The sequence below is a fragment of the Channa argus genome, chromosome 8, assembly GCF_033026475.1.
Source record: "Channa argus isolate prfri chromosome 8, Channa argus male v1.0, whole genome shotgun sequence".
NCBI lineage: Eukaryota > Metazoa > Chordata > Actinopteri > Anabantiformes > Channidae > Channa > Channa argus.
This window is the reverse complement of record NC_090204.1, coordinates 15868688-15887145: the sequence shown is the minus strand read 5'-3', so window position 1 is coordinate 15887145 and position 18458 is coordinate 15868688. Positions and strand designations below refer to the sequence as shown.

General features: G+C 38.3%; 1 protein-coding gene across 2 annotated transcripts in view; it reads left to right on the top strand.

The window, feature by feature from the left end:
* The window catches only part of kdm4b (lysine (K)-specific demethylase 4B), a 46866-nt gene that overhangs the window by 2657 nt on the left and 25751 nt on the right, over positions 1 to 18458 (top strand). Inside the window, exons 2-7 of one of the 2 annotated variants that reach the window (XM_067513297.1) lie at positions 1751 to 2191; positions 4051 to 4226; positions 5466 to 5580; positions 7142 to 7335; positions 12239 to 12288; positions 18136 to 18239. In XM_067513297.1, the coding sequence (XP_067369398.1) occupies positions 1778 to 2191; positions 4051 to 4226; positions 5466 to 5580; positions 7142 to 7335; positions 12239 to 12288; positions 18136 to 18239 (1053 nt within the window). In that variant the 5' untranslated portion in view covers positions 1751 to 1777. Of the gene's footprint in view, positions 1 to 1750; positions 2192 to 4050; positions 4227 to 5465; positions 5581 to 7141; positions 7336 to 12238; positions 12289 to 18135; positions 18240 to 18458 lie in introns of those variants that run through there. The other variant, XM_067513298.1, reaches the window with a different exon arrangement.

The window sequence follows — 18458 nt, the reverse complement described above, 5'->3', positions numbered from 1 at the left end:
TTAATGGCATGGTGATAAAAACGTTTGTGGTGTTCATCTGAGATTTTTATTTGCCTAAGCCCCATTATAATCAGATGGTTTTTATTCTCCCACACAACATAAAATTAAAAGAGGGGTACAAAATTTTGCACGACTGTATGCAAACACATCATTACACAACTATATAATCAATGTCACAATATAATAATCTTATGATGGGGAGGAATTACTGATATTTATTATACATTTTGACTATACTATAATGTACACCCCTGTCCTAACTTTTTGTACTTTTTCAAAAAGGAAAACTAATTTCTCAAGCCCCTTTCAGACATGAACTCCAGACAATGTTTAGGTGAATTCTGCCTCGAACATTTTCCGGAGTGGCCGGAGTTGATTGCTCGAGTGTGATTACCTTGCCCGATCAGTATGCACAGGAGGTACAACTTGGAATAAAAATGTAAAGTTTTGGAAACCGTGATTAATATACAGCCCATCAGAGCCGTGCAATTAGCAGAAAAATTTTCAATCATTTGACTATAGTGGCAGGTGAGTGATAGAAACGTCACAAACGGAGCAGCGTGCTACGTACACAAGCTCACGCACATAATACGGACATTGCACTGGGGCTCGAAATAATAATAATCTGGATAATGTTGGCAGCGGTTTTCTCTGAAATTTTTGTTCAAACAAACAAACAAAAAAGTCGGGATTCCACTGCATGTCTTAAAGGGAATTTAGTTTCAATGTTTTCATTGTAGTGTCTTCAGTCAGTTATGTATTATTTTCATTTAACCCAGAATAAATGTGTATGAATGAGAGGGACCCAAGTGGAATGATGAGGTTACAGGGAGCAGAGGTTAAGAAGGTGCAGGACTTTAAGTACTTAGGGTCAATGGTTCAGAGCAATTGAGAGTGCGGAAAAGAGGTGAAGAGGCGAGTGCAAGCAGGTTGGAATGGGCGGAGAAAAGTGTCAGGTGTGTTTTGTGATAAAAGATTATCAGCGAGAATGAAAGGAAAGGTGTTCAAGACAGTGGTGAGACCAGCGATGTTGTTCGGTTTAGAGAAAGTGGAACTGAAGAAAAGACAGGAGGCAGAGCTGGAGGTAGCAGAGGTTAATGTGTTAAGGTTCCCTTTGGGAGTGACGAGGATGGACAGGATCAGGAATGAGGAAATCTGAGGGACAGCTCATGTTAGATGTTTTGGAGATAAAGTCAGAGAGGCCAGATTGAGGTGGTTTGGACATGTTTAGAGGAGAAACTGTGAATATATCAGTAGAAGGATGCTGACGTTGGAGCTGCCAGGCAGGAGGTCTAGAGGAAGACCAAAGAGGAGCTTTATGGATGTAGTGAGAGAGGACATGAAGTTAGTAGTTGTGAGAGAAGAGGATGCAGAGGACCGGGTTAGATGGAGACACGTGATTTGCTATGGCGACCCCTGAGAGGGAACAGCCGAAAGGAAAAGGAGATTATTTTCATTTAACCAATGAATCTGCTGCCTGTATTGATCAGATTTCTTGTCATGTTCTTAGGAAAAGTCACTGCTGCCACAGCAGTGAACACAAGGCGCGTGTGTTATTGATAGTATGGCTCTTTCTCTCAGAAGGCTGTGACATTGATAACCTTGTCCACTTACTGGCCTAATTCAGTCATTTGTTCTAGTTGTTTTAGGTTAATTCATCACTCAGGTGCTCCCAGTAGGAGTTTCTGAAATGGTTTGAAAGAAGCTGAAACTTTCTGAGTGACCTGATTGCCTATGCTCTCCCCTCCAGATTTGCCTGCAACCCTTCAACTGCCAAATGGCTACCAATATGTCTATGAACTTGGTGCCGGCTCCTCAACCTGCCCCAGCTGCACCACCAGAAGAAGCCCCGCCAGCCTCAACTCCTGCTCTCAGCTCCCATGCAGCCCAAGACCAGTTTCCCTCTCAGGAGCCAACAATAGCTAAAACCCCCAGCACAGCAGTCACATCAGAACATGGTGCTGCTCCAGATTTCACCCCTGCACAACCTGCAGACCCAAACATCGCCCCAGGACGTGGTCCAGGTTCTGAGCTGCCTCCAACCCCTCTGCTACCACTGCCCCCAGTCAGTGCAAAAAATCCCAGCTGTAAAATTATGACCTTCCGGCCAACCATGGAGGAGTTTAAAGACTTTGCCAAGTACATTGCCTACATGGAAAGCCAAGGAGCTCACCGCGCTGGTTTGGCAAAGGTGAGGATAAAACACAAACACACATAACGTACATATGTACAAATATATTTACTGATTTGGTGCCGTCATGAATTAGTCCTTTTTGTTTTATTATAATTAAGCAAAACAAATTTGTATCATGACCGTTATATGTTCATTAAGATAAGAGATTAATGTTTTCTTGTATGTAAAGTCTTTTTAATTTCAGCTGCTGAGGCTTGTAACTCCTTTAGAGGAGTCGTAGGTTTTTATTGGTGGTCTTCTTATAAGTCCCCTACTTGCACTTGTCACTTAGTTGTCAGTAAGGTTGCTCTGGGCCTATTGACGCATGTTTCGTATTCCTCTAATTACTTAAGGAGGGATTTAACTAAGGGATAATCATTAAACTGGAAATTATCTTTTATCCATCCCCTGACTTGTGTTATTTTTTATTAACCTGTTCAATGAGTTGCTTGGAAGATTCTTTTGGCTTCATGGTGTAGTTTTTGGCTGGAATATACATTCGCCAGTAATTGGACCTTACAGTTACAGGTGTATTTATATGACAACGCTTTAAACAAATTTACTGCACTGTGATTATGTGAATGGTTTGTATGTGACTGATCGGCCAATCTCGTTATGTGTGATCCTCCCTCACCCCTGAAAGCATTGAGTTGGACGTGACTGTGCCAACATGGCGGGGTGTTGTCGTTATAATGAGCTTTGGCTCAAAAATGAAAAATACAAAACGTGGATTAAAAAAAAGGAGAAAATTCATGCGTAGCCTTTTGCAGAAAAGACCTACAGATTTTCATCATAGGAGAGGCTGTGCTTTCAAGCCACATAAACGAGGGTGTTTATGTGTTTATGCTAACCACTAGCTGGAGAATTCGCAGACTAAAACATTGAGAGGTGCTGCGTGTGTTAGTGTGGCAATGATAGTATTGCATGTCAATTATGACACGCTAATTTATGAAATGCACTCACTACTTAACAGTAACCCTAACGTTAGTAACTCATCGCAGATAAAAGATTCAGCAAATGTTATCCCAGTGCATAAGCAGCCAACTTATGGTTAACTGAGTAAGGCTATAGCAAAGTGGGGAAAAAAAGGTTTTAACATGGTTTGCAATCAGCTGTTTATTCTCAAACCGTAATTTGGTTCCTTGTTCATTTTAAATACCATGGCCAAAACATTAGAATCATGTCTTAATGTTATGCACGCCAGTACAACTACCAGCTATGACCTCATTAATAAGCACATAGTAGAATTATCACCTTTATGACTTTTTAACATAAAAAATAAGAATCCTAACCTTGTTAATGTAGAATTGATGGCAGAGCTTTTGCGTTAAATGTACAGGTGGTATTAATGTTATGCCTAATTGCTGTAAATACCTTTTGCTTTACTTGGCATTAATTTGTGGTGTTAATGCTGTTTTGTTTGTCAAATCAAGTTTTCAATCATACATCTACTTTAAATTTGCACAATACAAAGTCCGTTTTAAAATTTTCAGTAATTTACTGAAAATTCTTTGTCAAGTGAGTGTGTATCTTAATTTCTTCTGCTATTAAGAAATAAATTTTGGTTGTTTATAGTATAATGCCAGCTTTTTTAATACTACTTAAAAGTGTTAATCAATTTTTAGTATTTATCTATTTGTGCAAATATCACATTTATAGCTGGAAAAGCTTAAAAATGTACCCTGAAAGGGCTTGAAAAGTGCTTAAATTTGAACTTTTAGAAGGTGTATGATGTATGTTTTCACATTTACATATGAAGACAATTTATTAATAACATTTTGTCCAAAAATAAAAACAGAATAAATATGTAATGTAAATAATTTACAAGTCACTTTAAAACAACTTGAATGTTCATAACAATCTGCTACTCTCACCAGGTGATTCCTCCAGAAGGCTGGAAGCCACGGAGGTCCTACGACACCATTGAAGACATGGTTATCCCAGCTCCCATCATGCAGGTGGTGACTGGTCAATCGGGTCTGTTCACCCAGTACAACATCCAGAAAAAGTCCATGACTGTTGGAGAGTACCGCAAGCTAGCCAACAGCAAGAAGTAAGTTGATTACTTTTTAAAGTCTGGCGTCATTCTTATACTGGTGCCATGACCTACTGTACTAGCTGTTCTAAGATGACTGATGTGTTAAAAAAGGAAGTTTGAAGGAGTAGGGGTATGACAACATGTAATTCTGCAAACCGCCTTGGGCTGCTTCTCCTAAGAGTCTTCAACGTATGTTGGAGGAGAAGGCCCACTAATTTTTAGTAGACTAGCCGAAACATTTGTGTGCTATGGTTTCCCTGACCCCAACTTCATCCTAACTCAGTTATGTCTGCATTAATCCCAAGCTGTGTGGTGGCACAGAGGTAAGAAACATTCTTCCTGTTTCTCAACCAGTGTGGATGTTTGTGCCACAGGAAGTAACAACATATGCACAATGCACAGCCACAGGGGTGTAAATCTTCCAGGTTTCTATGGTTTAGTGCAATTAAACAAACCCCTAATACAGATTTTACTGTACCAGGAGCTGTGCCAAAAAAATTCTATGTTAAAGCAGACTGTGACTTTATAATTGCTTTTATTTTACAAATATTTTTTAAGATCAATTTGCTTTTTACTTTTGTAACGTAATAAAATGTGACTACAAGAGAAGATTATACAAATTTAAGCAAATTATGTAAGTAAATTATAGTATTTCAGAAAACTAATCTATAAGTGGCAAAATAATGGCAATATTATAATCTTTGAAAGGTACAATTGTCTGATTGAAGCAAAGGCAAATTACAATGTAAAAATGTATCATTTTAGTTGATCAGTGTTTAAAACATCTAATTTAAGGTTAGAAGACCATAAAACATAATATGAATGGGCCAGATCAGTTATTGATGGAATTGTAATAGGCCCTGTGCTGAAGGTTTTGTTTTTAAAATGTCCTTTCTGCTATTAGAGCTTGTAAAAACGTTTATGAAATTATAGTAGTATAATACTTAATTAAAATGATAAAGCCACAAGTTCAATATAGGAAAGAATAATGTTGATATATATAGCATGCATGTTTATTCTCATTATTTTTCATTTGTGCGAACATTGTCTGTTTGTATTTGTTGTTTCAAAACCGTGTTTTTGTTAACCCTCTAGTGACCTGGGAAGGCTTTTATTAATATTGTAGATCTAAAGTAGCTGTAGTAACAGGCTGACAAAAGGTGCTTGTTATGCTGAATGCTTGCCAACTTGGTGGTTTAACTGAAGGACCCCCTCCGAACTCACTGTTGATATTAACTCTTGTTGTATTTACAGGTACTGCACACCGCGCCACAAAGACTTTGATGACTTAGAGAGGAAGTACTGGAAAAATTTGACATTTGTGTCACCCATTTATGGTGCTGATGTCAGTGGCTCCATCTATGATGAGGTGAGGGTTGGGTGTGTTCCTAACATGTACATCTACAGTTGAAACCAGATGTTTACACACACTGTATAAAAAGACACAGTCTTTTTTTTTTCACTGTCTGACATAAAAAAGGAAAAGTTTATTCTGATTTAATGCCCGACATTGAGGGAAAAAAGGTTATGTGTCTTTTTATCCAGTGTATGTAAACTTCTGGTTTCAACGGTATATCTATGTGTGTTTGTACTCATTGGGTAGGGTCGATTAGCGTAGGATTTCAGCAACCGCTAAGTAGAGATGGGCAGATGATTTCACAGCTCAGAAAGCTTGTTTAATTTAAATGAAGCACACCATTTTGGTACATTGTACCAGAGCTTGTAAGAAATAAATAAAATCATGTGAATGATGTTGTTTAAAGCTTTAAACACCACCCATGTTTTTGAGAGGATTCCCTGAGTTGTTGAAATTTTTTTTCAGTTAAATTAGGGACATAAGAAAATATGGCAATATGCTAGTAAGACGTAAAAGGGGGGGCTGGTGGTTTAGTGGTAAAGCATTGGATTGGGATGCAGAAGGCTGTGAGTTTGAATCCCACCCCACCAGGTGTGGCCCCGTCCTGAGTCTGGATAAAATATGAGGGTTGCGCATGCCAAATCAACGTGGAGAACACATTCCACTGTGGCGACCACTGAAGGGACAAGTCAAAAGCTGTTGATTGACCTATTATTTAATAGATATTACCTAATCAGAATATGAGGTTTATAAAACAAACTCATAATATAAATATATATACATAAATGACAACACAGAGCTTTCTGGACTTGGAGACAAAACTAATAATCAGCGAGTTGCTGTGGCGCTTCAGACCTCATCTTTGAGAGGGGCCTTTAATGCAGCCACCCAATGTCGCTCACCTTTCTTTGTTTGAAGCTTCAAATCAGTCTTCAGTACAAATCGAGCGAAAGCTTTATTTGCCCATCTTAACATTAACATTACCTTGCCTATGAGTTATTATGATAGCTGCCAATTTCCTTTTGTTTGACCACAGCACCATCTGGTGGTGATTGATTGACTTAAAAGGACAACTTTGAGTAACTAGTAGTGTGGAAGCTGTACCACTGTACACATGATGGATTTTAAAGAGACTGACAACCCTGTTGAGCTAAGGACATATTTTCTTCCAAAATTATGAGCCATGGAGTCAACAGTGGTTCGTTCACCTACTGTGTTTTTCAACAATTTATTAAATTTTTAATGAGGAAGTTGATTGATTATGTGGAACGATAGTTTATATTTTGCAAATTTCACTGTAATAGTTGTAATACTTTTAACAGATGTCATAATCCCATCTTTTTCCAACCATTGATTTACAATACAAAGAATTAGTTGCTGGATGTCATCAAAAGTAGTATTTTGCTGCTAAATCCTGCCATTCTCAATAGAAAACATGCATCTGAATCACAATGTTGAAAATATTAAAATGTTGAAAATACATTTGTCCTGTGACCCGTTTTGACCCTTCGCTGTTGCATCTCTTCGGTCTCTTTGGCTTTGCACTCTAAATACAAGTATGTTGTTTTTCCAGGACATTCAAGAGTGGAACATAGGCCATCTCAACACACTGCTGGATATGGTGGAGCAGGAGTGTGGTATCGTCATTGAGGGTGTCAACACGCCGTACTTGTATTTTGGCATGTGGAAGACCACATTTGCCTGGCACACTGAGGACATGGACCTCTACAGCATCAACTATCTGCACTTTGGACAGCCCAAGTCCTGGTAAGTCTTGAAGCTTTCTGAAGCTTCCACTTGGTCATTAGTCCCTTTTAAGTTTGTCATTTCACTGTACCAATGTTTTAGTCTACAGTTTATGACAGCAGAACTCTTCTGCTGTATAATGCTGAGTAGATAACCCATCGGAGGCTTAGGATATCCTGAGTCACTTAGCTTGAATTCCGCTTTTTAGGACCATTGACTTATCCAGCTATGATCAGGCACTAGTTCCTCTCTTTTAATTTCTTTGCTGGAAGTTCCATAAGAGACAAGTTATTTTCAGACTATAAAAGGTAAAATGCCCTAGTAGTTACACATTTGAAACGGAATTTTAAGACTTCTTTACCTGTGACTGCTTTTACTGCTATCATTAGCATCATCCTACTTACAGGATATCCTTTCCTTTCTTTCAGTTATCACCAAGCAGGTAGAAAGATCAGTTGAAATGTCAGTGAGGCAGCAACAGGCTTTAATCTGGTTTGTGATTGCGGTGATTAGAAGCTGTGTGTTCAACAGCAATTACCAACGGAACACATCTTCCCTGAGCAACACCATGTAGAGCCAAACAGAAACATAATTGTTTTTCATAAATCAGCTGCCTTATTATCTTTCTGCACTGTGAAAGGAATCTCAGCTGTTTACTACAACACTGTTTATTTGTGGTACTTTGAGCATGCTGTGTTGTACTCTCTTCTTGTGGACACTTCAACAAAATATTTCTTCAGAGTTTCAATCAGTAATGTTCGAGAAAACCAAGTGTAAAGGGCATCAAAGTACATGTTACAAGCTTTATTGGATTATTATTTTAAGAGCGTTTGACATTCACCAATTAACTTGTTTTAGTGAATATAAAGTTTAAATATAATGCCAAGATTGCTTTAAGCCCAATACCATATTTAACACGTTTCTTTTTTATAGTTGTTTTATAGTATTGTTATTGGTTAATTTCTAAAAGATTCTTTCCATTTAATTTGTCCTTATGGTCATTTGTGTATTTTAAGACCAATTTACTCCCTGAAGGATGGATGTACCCCATTTATTTTCCTTTTTAAACGTGTTTACAACTCTCTGTTTTTGTTTAATTCTCTCTCTGTCTCTCTCACTCTATCTTTCTCTCTTTTTCTCTTTCTAACTCTCAGTGCTCACCAAGCCTTCCCACCTTCATTTTTCTGAAATTGAATCATTTTGACTTTTACACTTGTGTGTGGTGGGGTAATTACAGGCTGTTAAACAGAGCATGCCCCCTTAAAACACACACACACTCTCTTTCTCATCTACTCCCCTCATAGTGCAGCCGTATGTGAAATTAACTCCATTCCCTCTGCAACTCTGCTCCCATCAAAATCAGACCCAACCATAATGACTAGTGCTTTTACACACACACACACACACACTTCCACAACAGTAGGTGGCTGTGTAAAACATCTCAGCTTTAGAGGTCAGTCACCTTCTTCCTATCTTCATTCCTGCATCATTCGCTTTCACTTTATTTTCATTGCGGAGACCTCCTCTGTTCCACCACACACCATCAGATATGCTGTCAGATGAAAGATTAGTCTAGTGCATGCGATTGGAACGTAGGGACCGACTTAGCCCTGCTGCAGCTTTCCGGTAAAAGAAAAGTTTTTTTCTATCCCCCCCCCATATGTAACAGTATTTGGGTTGTGATAGCCTTTGGATGTTGTATGGGCTGTTTGGGGCTTTGCAGTTAACAAAGGCGCGTTGACAGTCTCATAGTTTTCGTTTCTAGTTGTTGTTAGTTTCTTGGAAAATTCTGATAAGCACTGCAAGGAGTTTCCCTTTCGTCAAAATATCACCTTCTGCTACACATGTGGCTACATCAAAAGCATGCAGACAACAACATGTTATCTGTGTTTGATGCAGCGATTGTTACTGCACAGAAACAGAAGGCAGTTAAAACAATGATACTCCAGAGAATCACATTGTTCTGTCTGATCTGCAGAGCATTAAACAAATCGCCTGTGATCTGTGAAACAGCTGTACCAAATATTTAAATTGAAGGTTTTTGTAAAGACAACTGTGACATTTTTAGTGTAGCAGTAATAACTGTTATTAATAGCTATTGCCCCTGAGAATCGTTGTAAAAGAAGAATGCACATATACTTAATGTCTGTGGGAAAAGCACCAACACACTTTTCATGCTGTTGCAGCCTAATCCCACCTGCCACAAACGCTGTCCTACCATACATAAATCATACTTTTCCTCAGAGAGGTGGAAAAGTTAAAACCTTCATTTGCTGTGTGTCATTTTATTTTGGTTTTTCCTCTCTCTGCTGCCAGAGTGACAGACGTGTTGCTGTCTTGGTAACCATGGCCTTAGGAAGGAGGGAACAGGCAGAGACATGCTGGTCGGCTGATATGTTTAGTTTGATGCCAGGGTGGAAGGGATCATCTTGGGGATGTTCTCTTGTGTGGGCTGCTCTGAAATTCATGCACATATACAAAGAAACTGTTTTATGTGATGCTCCCCAAGGACATCATTTTGGAAATGTTTTTAGTTGCTCTCTTACTGGGCTTAACATAAGAAGATCAATGTCATCTTCAGTAAACTACACAGCCATAAAAGTGGTTCATGCTAACAATGCAAAAAAAAATGCGGGAAACTTAACACCATAGGACCCCCCCCCCCCCCCCCCCCGAGACATTGAAAAACAAGGAGGCTACGTTTGTGTGGTGTAGCCGTTTGCAGCGGCAGTTTCAAAACATTAACAAGACACCGTGATGCATGGCCTGAGTCATGTATGGTTAATCCTTCTGGCCCTTGTGAAAACATCCGTGTCACATTGGTAATATTGGTAAATATATTGCAATATTTGTGCTCACTAATAAATCTCACTTGCCTGCTCCCAACATCATAAAGGAATTTGGTCACTTACCCTGGTGCTAGATAGTTGTGTGAATTCAGGTTAAAACAATCGCACTGGCAGCAGTTGCACTGCTCTGAAGGTCTAAGTTTTCGTCTACAGGTGGCAGTGTGGCACCATGACTTGGTTCCTATAAATGAAAGGGGCTTTGCTTTTTTCTTTTTGCTTTTTTTTAATAAATTTTATCTGTCTGTCTTGTGATCATCCTAATTCTCTTTCTGTCTCTCAACTTTTGTTTCCTTTCACCATTCCTCTATCTTTTTTTTTTCTTTATTCCTTTTGTTTAAAACCACTGTGTGGTTGTTGAGACTTCAGTAAGAAAGGAGATGTTGTCTTTTGTTCCTACACATAGTTCATCGCCTGACGTCTCTGGGGGCTTAAGAAACACAGAGGAAATAAGTGAAGTAATAAAGAGCGCTGTAATAACTTCACAAATGAACGGATTAGATTTGAGCTTTGCTGGCTCCTTCCCACTCTGCTTTACAAATAAACTTTCTAAATGTAGCATCTGACATTTAGTATAATGATAGGTAATTTACGGTGCCTACTTCATGTATTAACAGTACTAACACTTTTTTGCATCTTTGGTAATGTTATTGCCTTGCTTTGCCTGTAGAGCAACAAAGAACAGTGCTACAATATCTGTGCAGTCTACTTAGAAGCAAAATTGAAGGAGGAAATAGAAAAAATATCTACTTTTGTGTTTTCTTATGTTTAAGAAGTTTTACCTCAGTTTGCAATCATTAATATATAAAAAAAAAAACTATAGTAATAGAAAAACAAAACTAGAGCAAATCAAAGAAACATTTTAGATTAGTTCGTCTGATGTGTGAAAGACCAGGAAAGCAAAAGATCATGGAGTGTATGTCATGGGTATAACCCAGCAGATAACCCAGCATTGCCAAAACAGCAATTTTTTTTAAAATATTTTTCTAGTCCTCCACTTGTTCGCCACTGGTCATTTTATCTTTTTTCCCAAACATCCAGTTTTTCTTTCATTAAAATTGTAACTGTGGCATCTAGACAGCACTGCTATGTAGCAAAAATGTAGGTGATACTGCTATATCTGGTCAAATATTTACAACCCCAATTCCCAAAAAGTTGGGAGGATGTGTAAAACGTAAACAAAAACAGAACCATATTTTATTTACAATAGAACATAAACAACATATCAGATGTTGAAACTGAGACCTTTTACTATTTCATCGAAAATATTAGCTCATTTTGAATTTGATGGCAGCAACACACAACACTCAAAAAAGTTGGAACAATGCGATAAACTGTGTGTGTTTCCCTCACACACACACACACACACCGTAACTACCAATAGCTAGTGACTAATGTGTTACCCATCTTGGCTTAAATCCACCTGCATTTGGTGGCAGTTGTCAAGCCCTCCTCATAATGGATTTTCTCGTCTTGCCTTTTTCCTCTCATTTTCTACGGTTCTGATTATGATTAAATTGGGTTGTAACACTTCAAATATTTGCCCAAGGTGAAACACATCAACAGCATTAAAATGTCTATTTGCATCTTGCATCAATTTAAATATATTAATATGATATTCTACCTTTTTATATGGAGATTCCATTTGTTCTTGTAGAAAATAGTGGTTTGAGACATACAAGCACAGCACATTCAAGCTTACAATTTGTGGATTCACCTGGATAAAACTCTGAAAGCCTTGTAGATCCTCATCCTAGGTGTAAAAAGAGCCCATGGGACTCACAAGTCAAAGATATACAGATTGAACTCTATACTCTATAATGATTGTGTGTGTGTGTGTGAATTTCCCGGAAAATGCACTAGATAAATAGCAATATTCAGAGGGAGTTATGTATTTTATTTTATACTAATATAGGACAAAATGGAAGAATTAGAAAATGTAAACAAATGGATATGAGAGTAAGTAAAAATGCCTGTGCAGCTGGTTCACACATCAAACTTCTTTTCTTTTGGCAACAAGACAGGTTGTATTAATATACCATCCACTGACTAAACTGATGTCGTTTATCTCTCTGCAGGTATACTGTCCCACCAGAGCATGGCAAGAGGCTAGAAAGGCTAGCACAAGGTGAGGCCATGATGATCGTTTCTGTTCAAATCCTTGTTTTACCATTCCTTACCCTCTCTTAGCTTTCTGTGTGTCTTCATGTTAGTGCTTCAGACTGTTCAACAGATACCATGAAATCATACAAATACTACATACACAGAATGCACAGTAGCACAAGGCCATAGTACAACTATTGATTCTCCCTTGCTTAGAAAGATGAACAGTAATAATAAAGTAGCAGCTCTTATACGCAATGTCTGCATCTCCATTTATAAGCACCCCTTCTGCAGTTTTCTTGTCTAGCTGACAAAGTGGCCTCTTATGTCCTGTGCACCACATATGAAAAAGGTAGAATGGAGCATAAGAAAGAAGAGTAACATGAAGTACTTAGCATGTGCAGTCATTTATACTAAATCAGGAGGGCTGTAGATGCAGAATTTAGAGTAAAGGCCCCACACTGTGCTTGGTGTCAATAAGTCATGGCTTTAGCTGAGCACTGGAGATTGTGATTCACTACAATACGTTAACAGTTTTGTCAGAGTATGTCAGACTGCATCTCTTAAGTACTTGTATAATACATGCTTTGCTAAATGTTACATAGAGTTGGTTCTGACATGAGAGTACTGGCTCAAATTTTTGGCAAAAGATGAGATAGTTTACCTTCTGCCATTCTGCTTTCAGTCTTTTGTCCACCACCTCTCTTCCCTTTCACACAACATGCCTCCTTGTATCTCTCCCCTTCCACTCTGACTCATGTTCTTCTCTTTCTGTTCCCTCTTTTGATCAATGAGGATTACCTTGTGTATTGCATGGTGCTCAGAGCAAAGTAGAAGATGTAGGGATGAAAGAAAGTTGCCCAATCCAAACTACACTGAATAGATACACAATTTGTCCTTGTTGTAAAGCGCTCAGAGCAAATCGATAATCACCAATACATAACCGCTGACTCCGGTGCTCCTCCTCGGCACCAGAATGGTTGGAAAATGTAACACACAATATGTGACAGAGAGGTAATCTGTTGAAATAATAAAAAAAATATATAGCATTGCACAGGTGAAACACATGATTTACAATACAGTTTGTTTAAAAAATGCTGTTATCAGTATTTTGTATATATTTAGAGATATGTAACTACACAGTTGTTCAGGATTGTAGCTTGAATGAACTGAAACCTGTATGTGGGAAATTACTGCAGGATTTGACTTTAACACTAGCCCACTTGTCTGCTTGCCAGGGGCAATGTGATATTAAAATGTATAAAATATCTAAACCGCACTTCCATTTATGTTTTACTGGTCTCTAGGTTTTCTAACACTTGACTCTGGTTGACGCTTGGTGACATCAGGACATGGTGCCCCTTATATGTACAGTGCATCCAGAAAGTATTTCCTGCACTTAACTTTTCCACATTTTGTTATGTTGCAGCCTTATTTCAAAATGGATTAAATTCATTATTAAATTCAATAACCCATAATGACAACGTGAAAGAAGTTTGTATGAAATCTATGCAAATTTATTACAAATAAAAAAACGAAAAAATCTCATGTAAATAAGTATTCACAGCCTTTGTCATGACACTCAAAATTGAGCTCTGTTTGATCCTTTTTCCACTGATCATCCTTGAGATATTTATACAACTTGATTGGAGTTCATGATTTGGAAAGGCATACACCTGTCTATGTAAGGTCCCACAGTAAGCACGGAGCACAAACCAAGCCATGAAGTCCAAGGAATTGACTGTAGACCTCCGAGACAGGATTGTATCAAGGCTCAGATCTAGGGAAGGGTACAGGAAGGAATTTTGCTACATTGAAAGTCCCAATGAGCACAGTGGCCTCAATCATCTGTAAATGGAAGAAGCTTTGCACTACCAGGATTCTTCTTAGAGCACGCCGGCTGGGCAAACTGGGCGATCAAGAGAGAAGGACCTTAGTCAGGGAGGTGACCAAGAACCCGATGGTCACTCTGAAAGAACTCCAGCATTTCTCTGTGGAGAGAGGACAAACTTCCAGAAGAACAAGCATCTCTGCAGCACTCCACCACTCAGGCCTGTATGGTAGAGTGGCCAGACGGAAACCACTCCTCAGTAAAAGGCACATGACAACCCACCTGAAGGAAACAAAATTCTCTGGTCCGATGAAACAAACATTGAAGTCTTTGACCTGAATGCCAAGTGTCATGTCTGGAGGAAATCAGGCACCGCTCACCACCTGGTCAATACCATCCTCACAGTAAAACATGGTGGAGGCAGCATGATACTGTGGGGATGTTTTTTAGTGTCAGTAACTGGGAGACTAGTCAGGATCGAGGGAAAGGTGAATGCAGCAATGTACAGAGACCTCGATGAGATCCTGTTCAATAGCGCTCTGGACCTCAGACTGGGGGTTGATTCATTTTTCAACAGGATAATGACCATATGCACACAGCCAAGTTAACAGAGGAGTGGCTATGGGACAACTCTGTGAATGTCTTTGAGTGGCTAAACCAGAGCCCAGAGTCTAACATCTCTGGAGAGATCTGAAAATGGCTGTTTAGATGTTCCCCATCCAACCTGAGGGAGCTTAAGAGGTACTGCAAAGAAGAATGGGAGAAACTGCTCAAAAATGGGTGTGCCAAGCTTGTAGCATCATACTCATAAAGAGGCTGTAATTGGTGCTGAAGGTGCTTCAGCAAACTATTAAGCGAATTAAGTGAATACTTATGTACATGTGATTTATTTATTTATTTATTTATTTATTTATTAATACTTTTGCAAAGATTGCAAACAAACTTCTTTCATGCTGTCATTATGAAGTATTGTTTGTAAAACTTTAAAGGAAAATAATTAATTTAATCTAAAAAAATAAATGAGGCTTTAACATAACATAAATCTGGAAAGCGTTCTGGGAATACTTTCTGGATACAGTGTATCCAGAAAGTATTCCCAGAACTTGTGTGAACTTGTGTATTCCCAAAACAAGTGTATCTTGTTTGTTAAACTTGTATTATTCAAAATCCTGATTATTACCAGTTATGCTCATCCAATCTTACTAATAAGTGTTTTAAGTCAAATTCTCAATATCCGTATCCAAAATCAGTATTAGAAACAAGTGCTTTGGAAGAAATGTGGAGTTGACATTAATATCAGTAATAATGGTTGTTTTCTATTTAGTTGTTTGGGTTCCACAGCTCTGTTTGATTTACTGGCCCACCTAAATGGAATAATTATTGTCATTACTGCCACATGTCAAAATGCTATGACCTAATGTTAAGCACATTTTATCTGGATTGTTGTCAGATGCACTGGGGCTGCTCAGAAATGCTCTGCTTTTCCTTACAGTTGCTGCCATTTTTAATAGAACAGTGCAAATTCTTCATCAACCCTAATCTACCAGTTTACCTTTTTAAATATTTCTTAATATTATGCTTGTAAACCAAATAATTTTATTAGTTAAGCTGAATTTTTAATTCTGTAGCTGAAGTGCATTGTAAGGCAAGTAAAATAGATTTATTTTTATTTATTTATTTGCAATCAATTAGAGTTGATATGTGAAATCAATACTTGATTCAAATTGCTTATCAAATAGATATGATAAAATGCCATCAAAATATTATCAAATCTTAAAAAACAAAGACATTTCTTATCGTTTTTCATTTCAGCATCCAGCTTTCAGTCAGTTAGATTCTCGTCATTCCTCCTCTCGTCTTATCTAAGCAGGTGGCAGTGGGAGGAAAGCGGTGCCAACGTTATTTAACAAGCATCCACTGACCTATCAAATCCATCGTCAGCACAAGCAGCCAACTGTTTACGAGGTCCTAAAAAGACTGTTATGAGTGTAGTAGGAATGCCTAATGGGGCTAGGACAATGGTCTTGTTACTTGAAAACTCCTCTCCAAACATTTGACACAGCAGCAGCCATTGCGCTTTTCACCCCCCAACCCACCCAAACTATTTCAGTCACAACTTTAGACTTTTTGGGTGAGTGGGGATTTTTGATAGGAGGGGTGGGTGCAGGTTCAGAGACAGGAACTTAATTTTGAAACTCAAAAGGACAGAATGAAGCCTTTAAGTTAATATTACCCTGCGGAGAGCTCAGAGAGCCAGCTGCATTTTAATGGGGATTAATACTCTGGCTCTGTCGGCACATTATTCACCTTTATCAGCTCCAACAAGCAGGCAGGCGATGAGAGAATAGAGGCCCTCTCTCTCTCTCTTGCTTTGTAGGATGTAACAGAGGCTGAAACAATGCAGTGAAAATGAAGGATGAAGTATGTGCCGATTATACTGTCACTCACATTAAAGTTTAACTGGGTGGAGGCTTGGATGGACCCCCTTTGAGGCACTGGTGGGTACAGAGATTAAATACTGGGAAAGTGAGTGATGGAGTAGAAATTTTTGCTTTTGATTATGTAGAGGCCATTGGAGTCTCCCTGCCTTCAAGAGCATAAGTAAGCTTTTGCTTTAGAATTAGGGCTTTGGAAATCAAAAATTTCAGAGGGGCACAGTATATGATATAAAAAGGTAATGTTGCTATGGATGAACAGCTATATGCCTGCAAATGTGAAATCCATAATTCACACTAGTCACATTTGCACAATGCACAGTTTCAGTGGTCTTGTAAAGCACTGAGACTGCAGACGTTTTCATTATCATCCTTTAAAGACAGAGCCAACAACAATAAAATGCAGCAAATTCAGAGCTCGTTTTTGTAATATTTTACAGTTAAAATGTGACAATGGTTAGGATAGATGCTAGCCTCTAACTTATAGTCTAGTCAGTGCTGCTGCTTGTAAAAAGAAGTAGCACAATTTAAATGTATACAGTGATTTCCCACTGCAAAGCAGGTATTTTTCACGCAGTTTTCTATGTGAAGAATTTACACTTTCAGTTTCAGCTTTGCACTGTAGCCTTATTGTGCCATAATGCAACCCTTCAGATATCTTCTGAAATCGAATGTGTCTGCACACAGAAAATACATTTACACGCACTGCCGTACTGTGATTATTGTACACTTCAAGCAATTAATTTATTTATGCCAGTCTTTGAAAAACCAGTTTGTTTTTTCAGGTTGGGGAATTATTAATAAACTTAGGCTGTGGAAAACAGGGTTTTATTTACAGCACATTGGAGCCATGCGTCTAACAATGGCTGCAATGGCAGCCAAGTGATGGAAACATCATCTGCAAAGCAGGTATTTTTCACGCAGTTTTCTATGTGAAGAATTTACACTTTCAGTTTCAGCTTTGCACTGTAGCCTTATTGTGCCATAATGCAACCCTTCAGATATCTTCTGAAATCGAATGTGTCTGCACACAGAAAATACATTTACACGCACTGCCGTACTGTGATTATTGTACACTTCAAGCAATTAATTTATTTATGCCAGTCTTTGAAAAACCAGTTTGTTTTTTCAGGTTGGGGAATTATTAATAAACTTAGGCTGTGGAAAACAGGGTTTTATTTACAGCACATTGGAGCCATGCGTCTAACAATGGCTGCAATGGCAGCCAAGTGATGGAAACATAAGCAACACGCCCATTCACTCACTTTGAAATCCTCCTGACAATTTTTGTAGAGATCAGCATGCTGCATGCACAAGCTCAAGCTAATACGTGACTCAAGGAATAAGATCCAAATAATGTCACATCCTCCGGACAAAGTCATAAGAATGTCAGAATTACAGTGCATGTTTAAAAATGGCTTCCTTATATTTTGCATGATAAACATTACAATTTAAAATCAGTCAGCAGGTCATACATTAGATCTTTTTGTAGAGATGCCACCACAGATTGCCAGTGCCTCTGGTATTGTAGCAGTTATTCAGTTATTTTATCAGATAATTTGTAAAAGTATCTTGAATACATTGTCTTCACTGTCCCCTTCTGCAGGTTTCTTCCCTGGCAGTTCCCAAGGTTGTGATGCCTTTCTGCGCCACAAGATGACGCTAATATCTCCATCCATCTTAAAGAAATATGGAATTCCGTTTGACAGGGTAAGTGAACCAAACCATGCTACATGACATAAAAAAACATCTTGTTAAGCCATGTAAGAAAATACCATAAATCTTTTTAAAGTTTTCTGCGTTTTTATTACAAATTTCTTTATGACCTCAGTCATAAGGGTAGAGACATAAAATGGGTTTACACAAAGCTTAATTTGTCATAAAGAAAGTTAATATTTCATTATTCTTTAGCCACAAGACTAATATGTA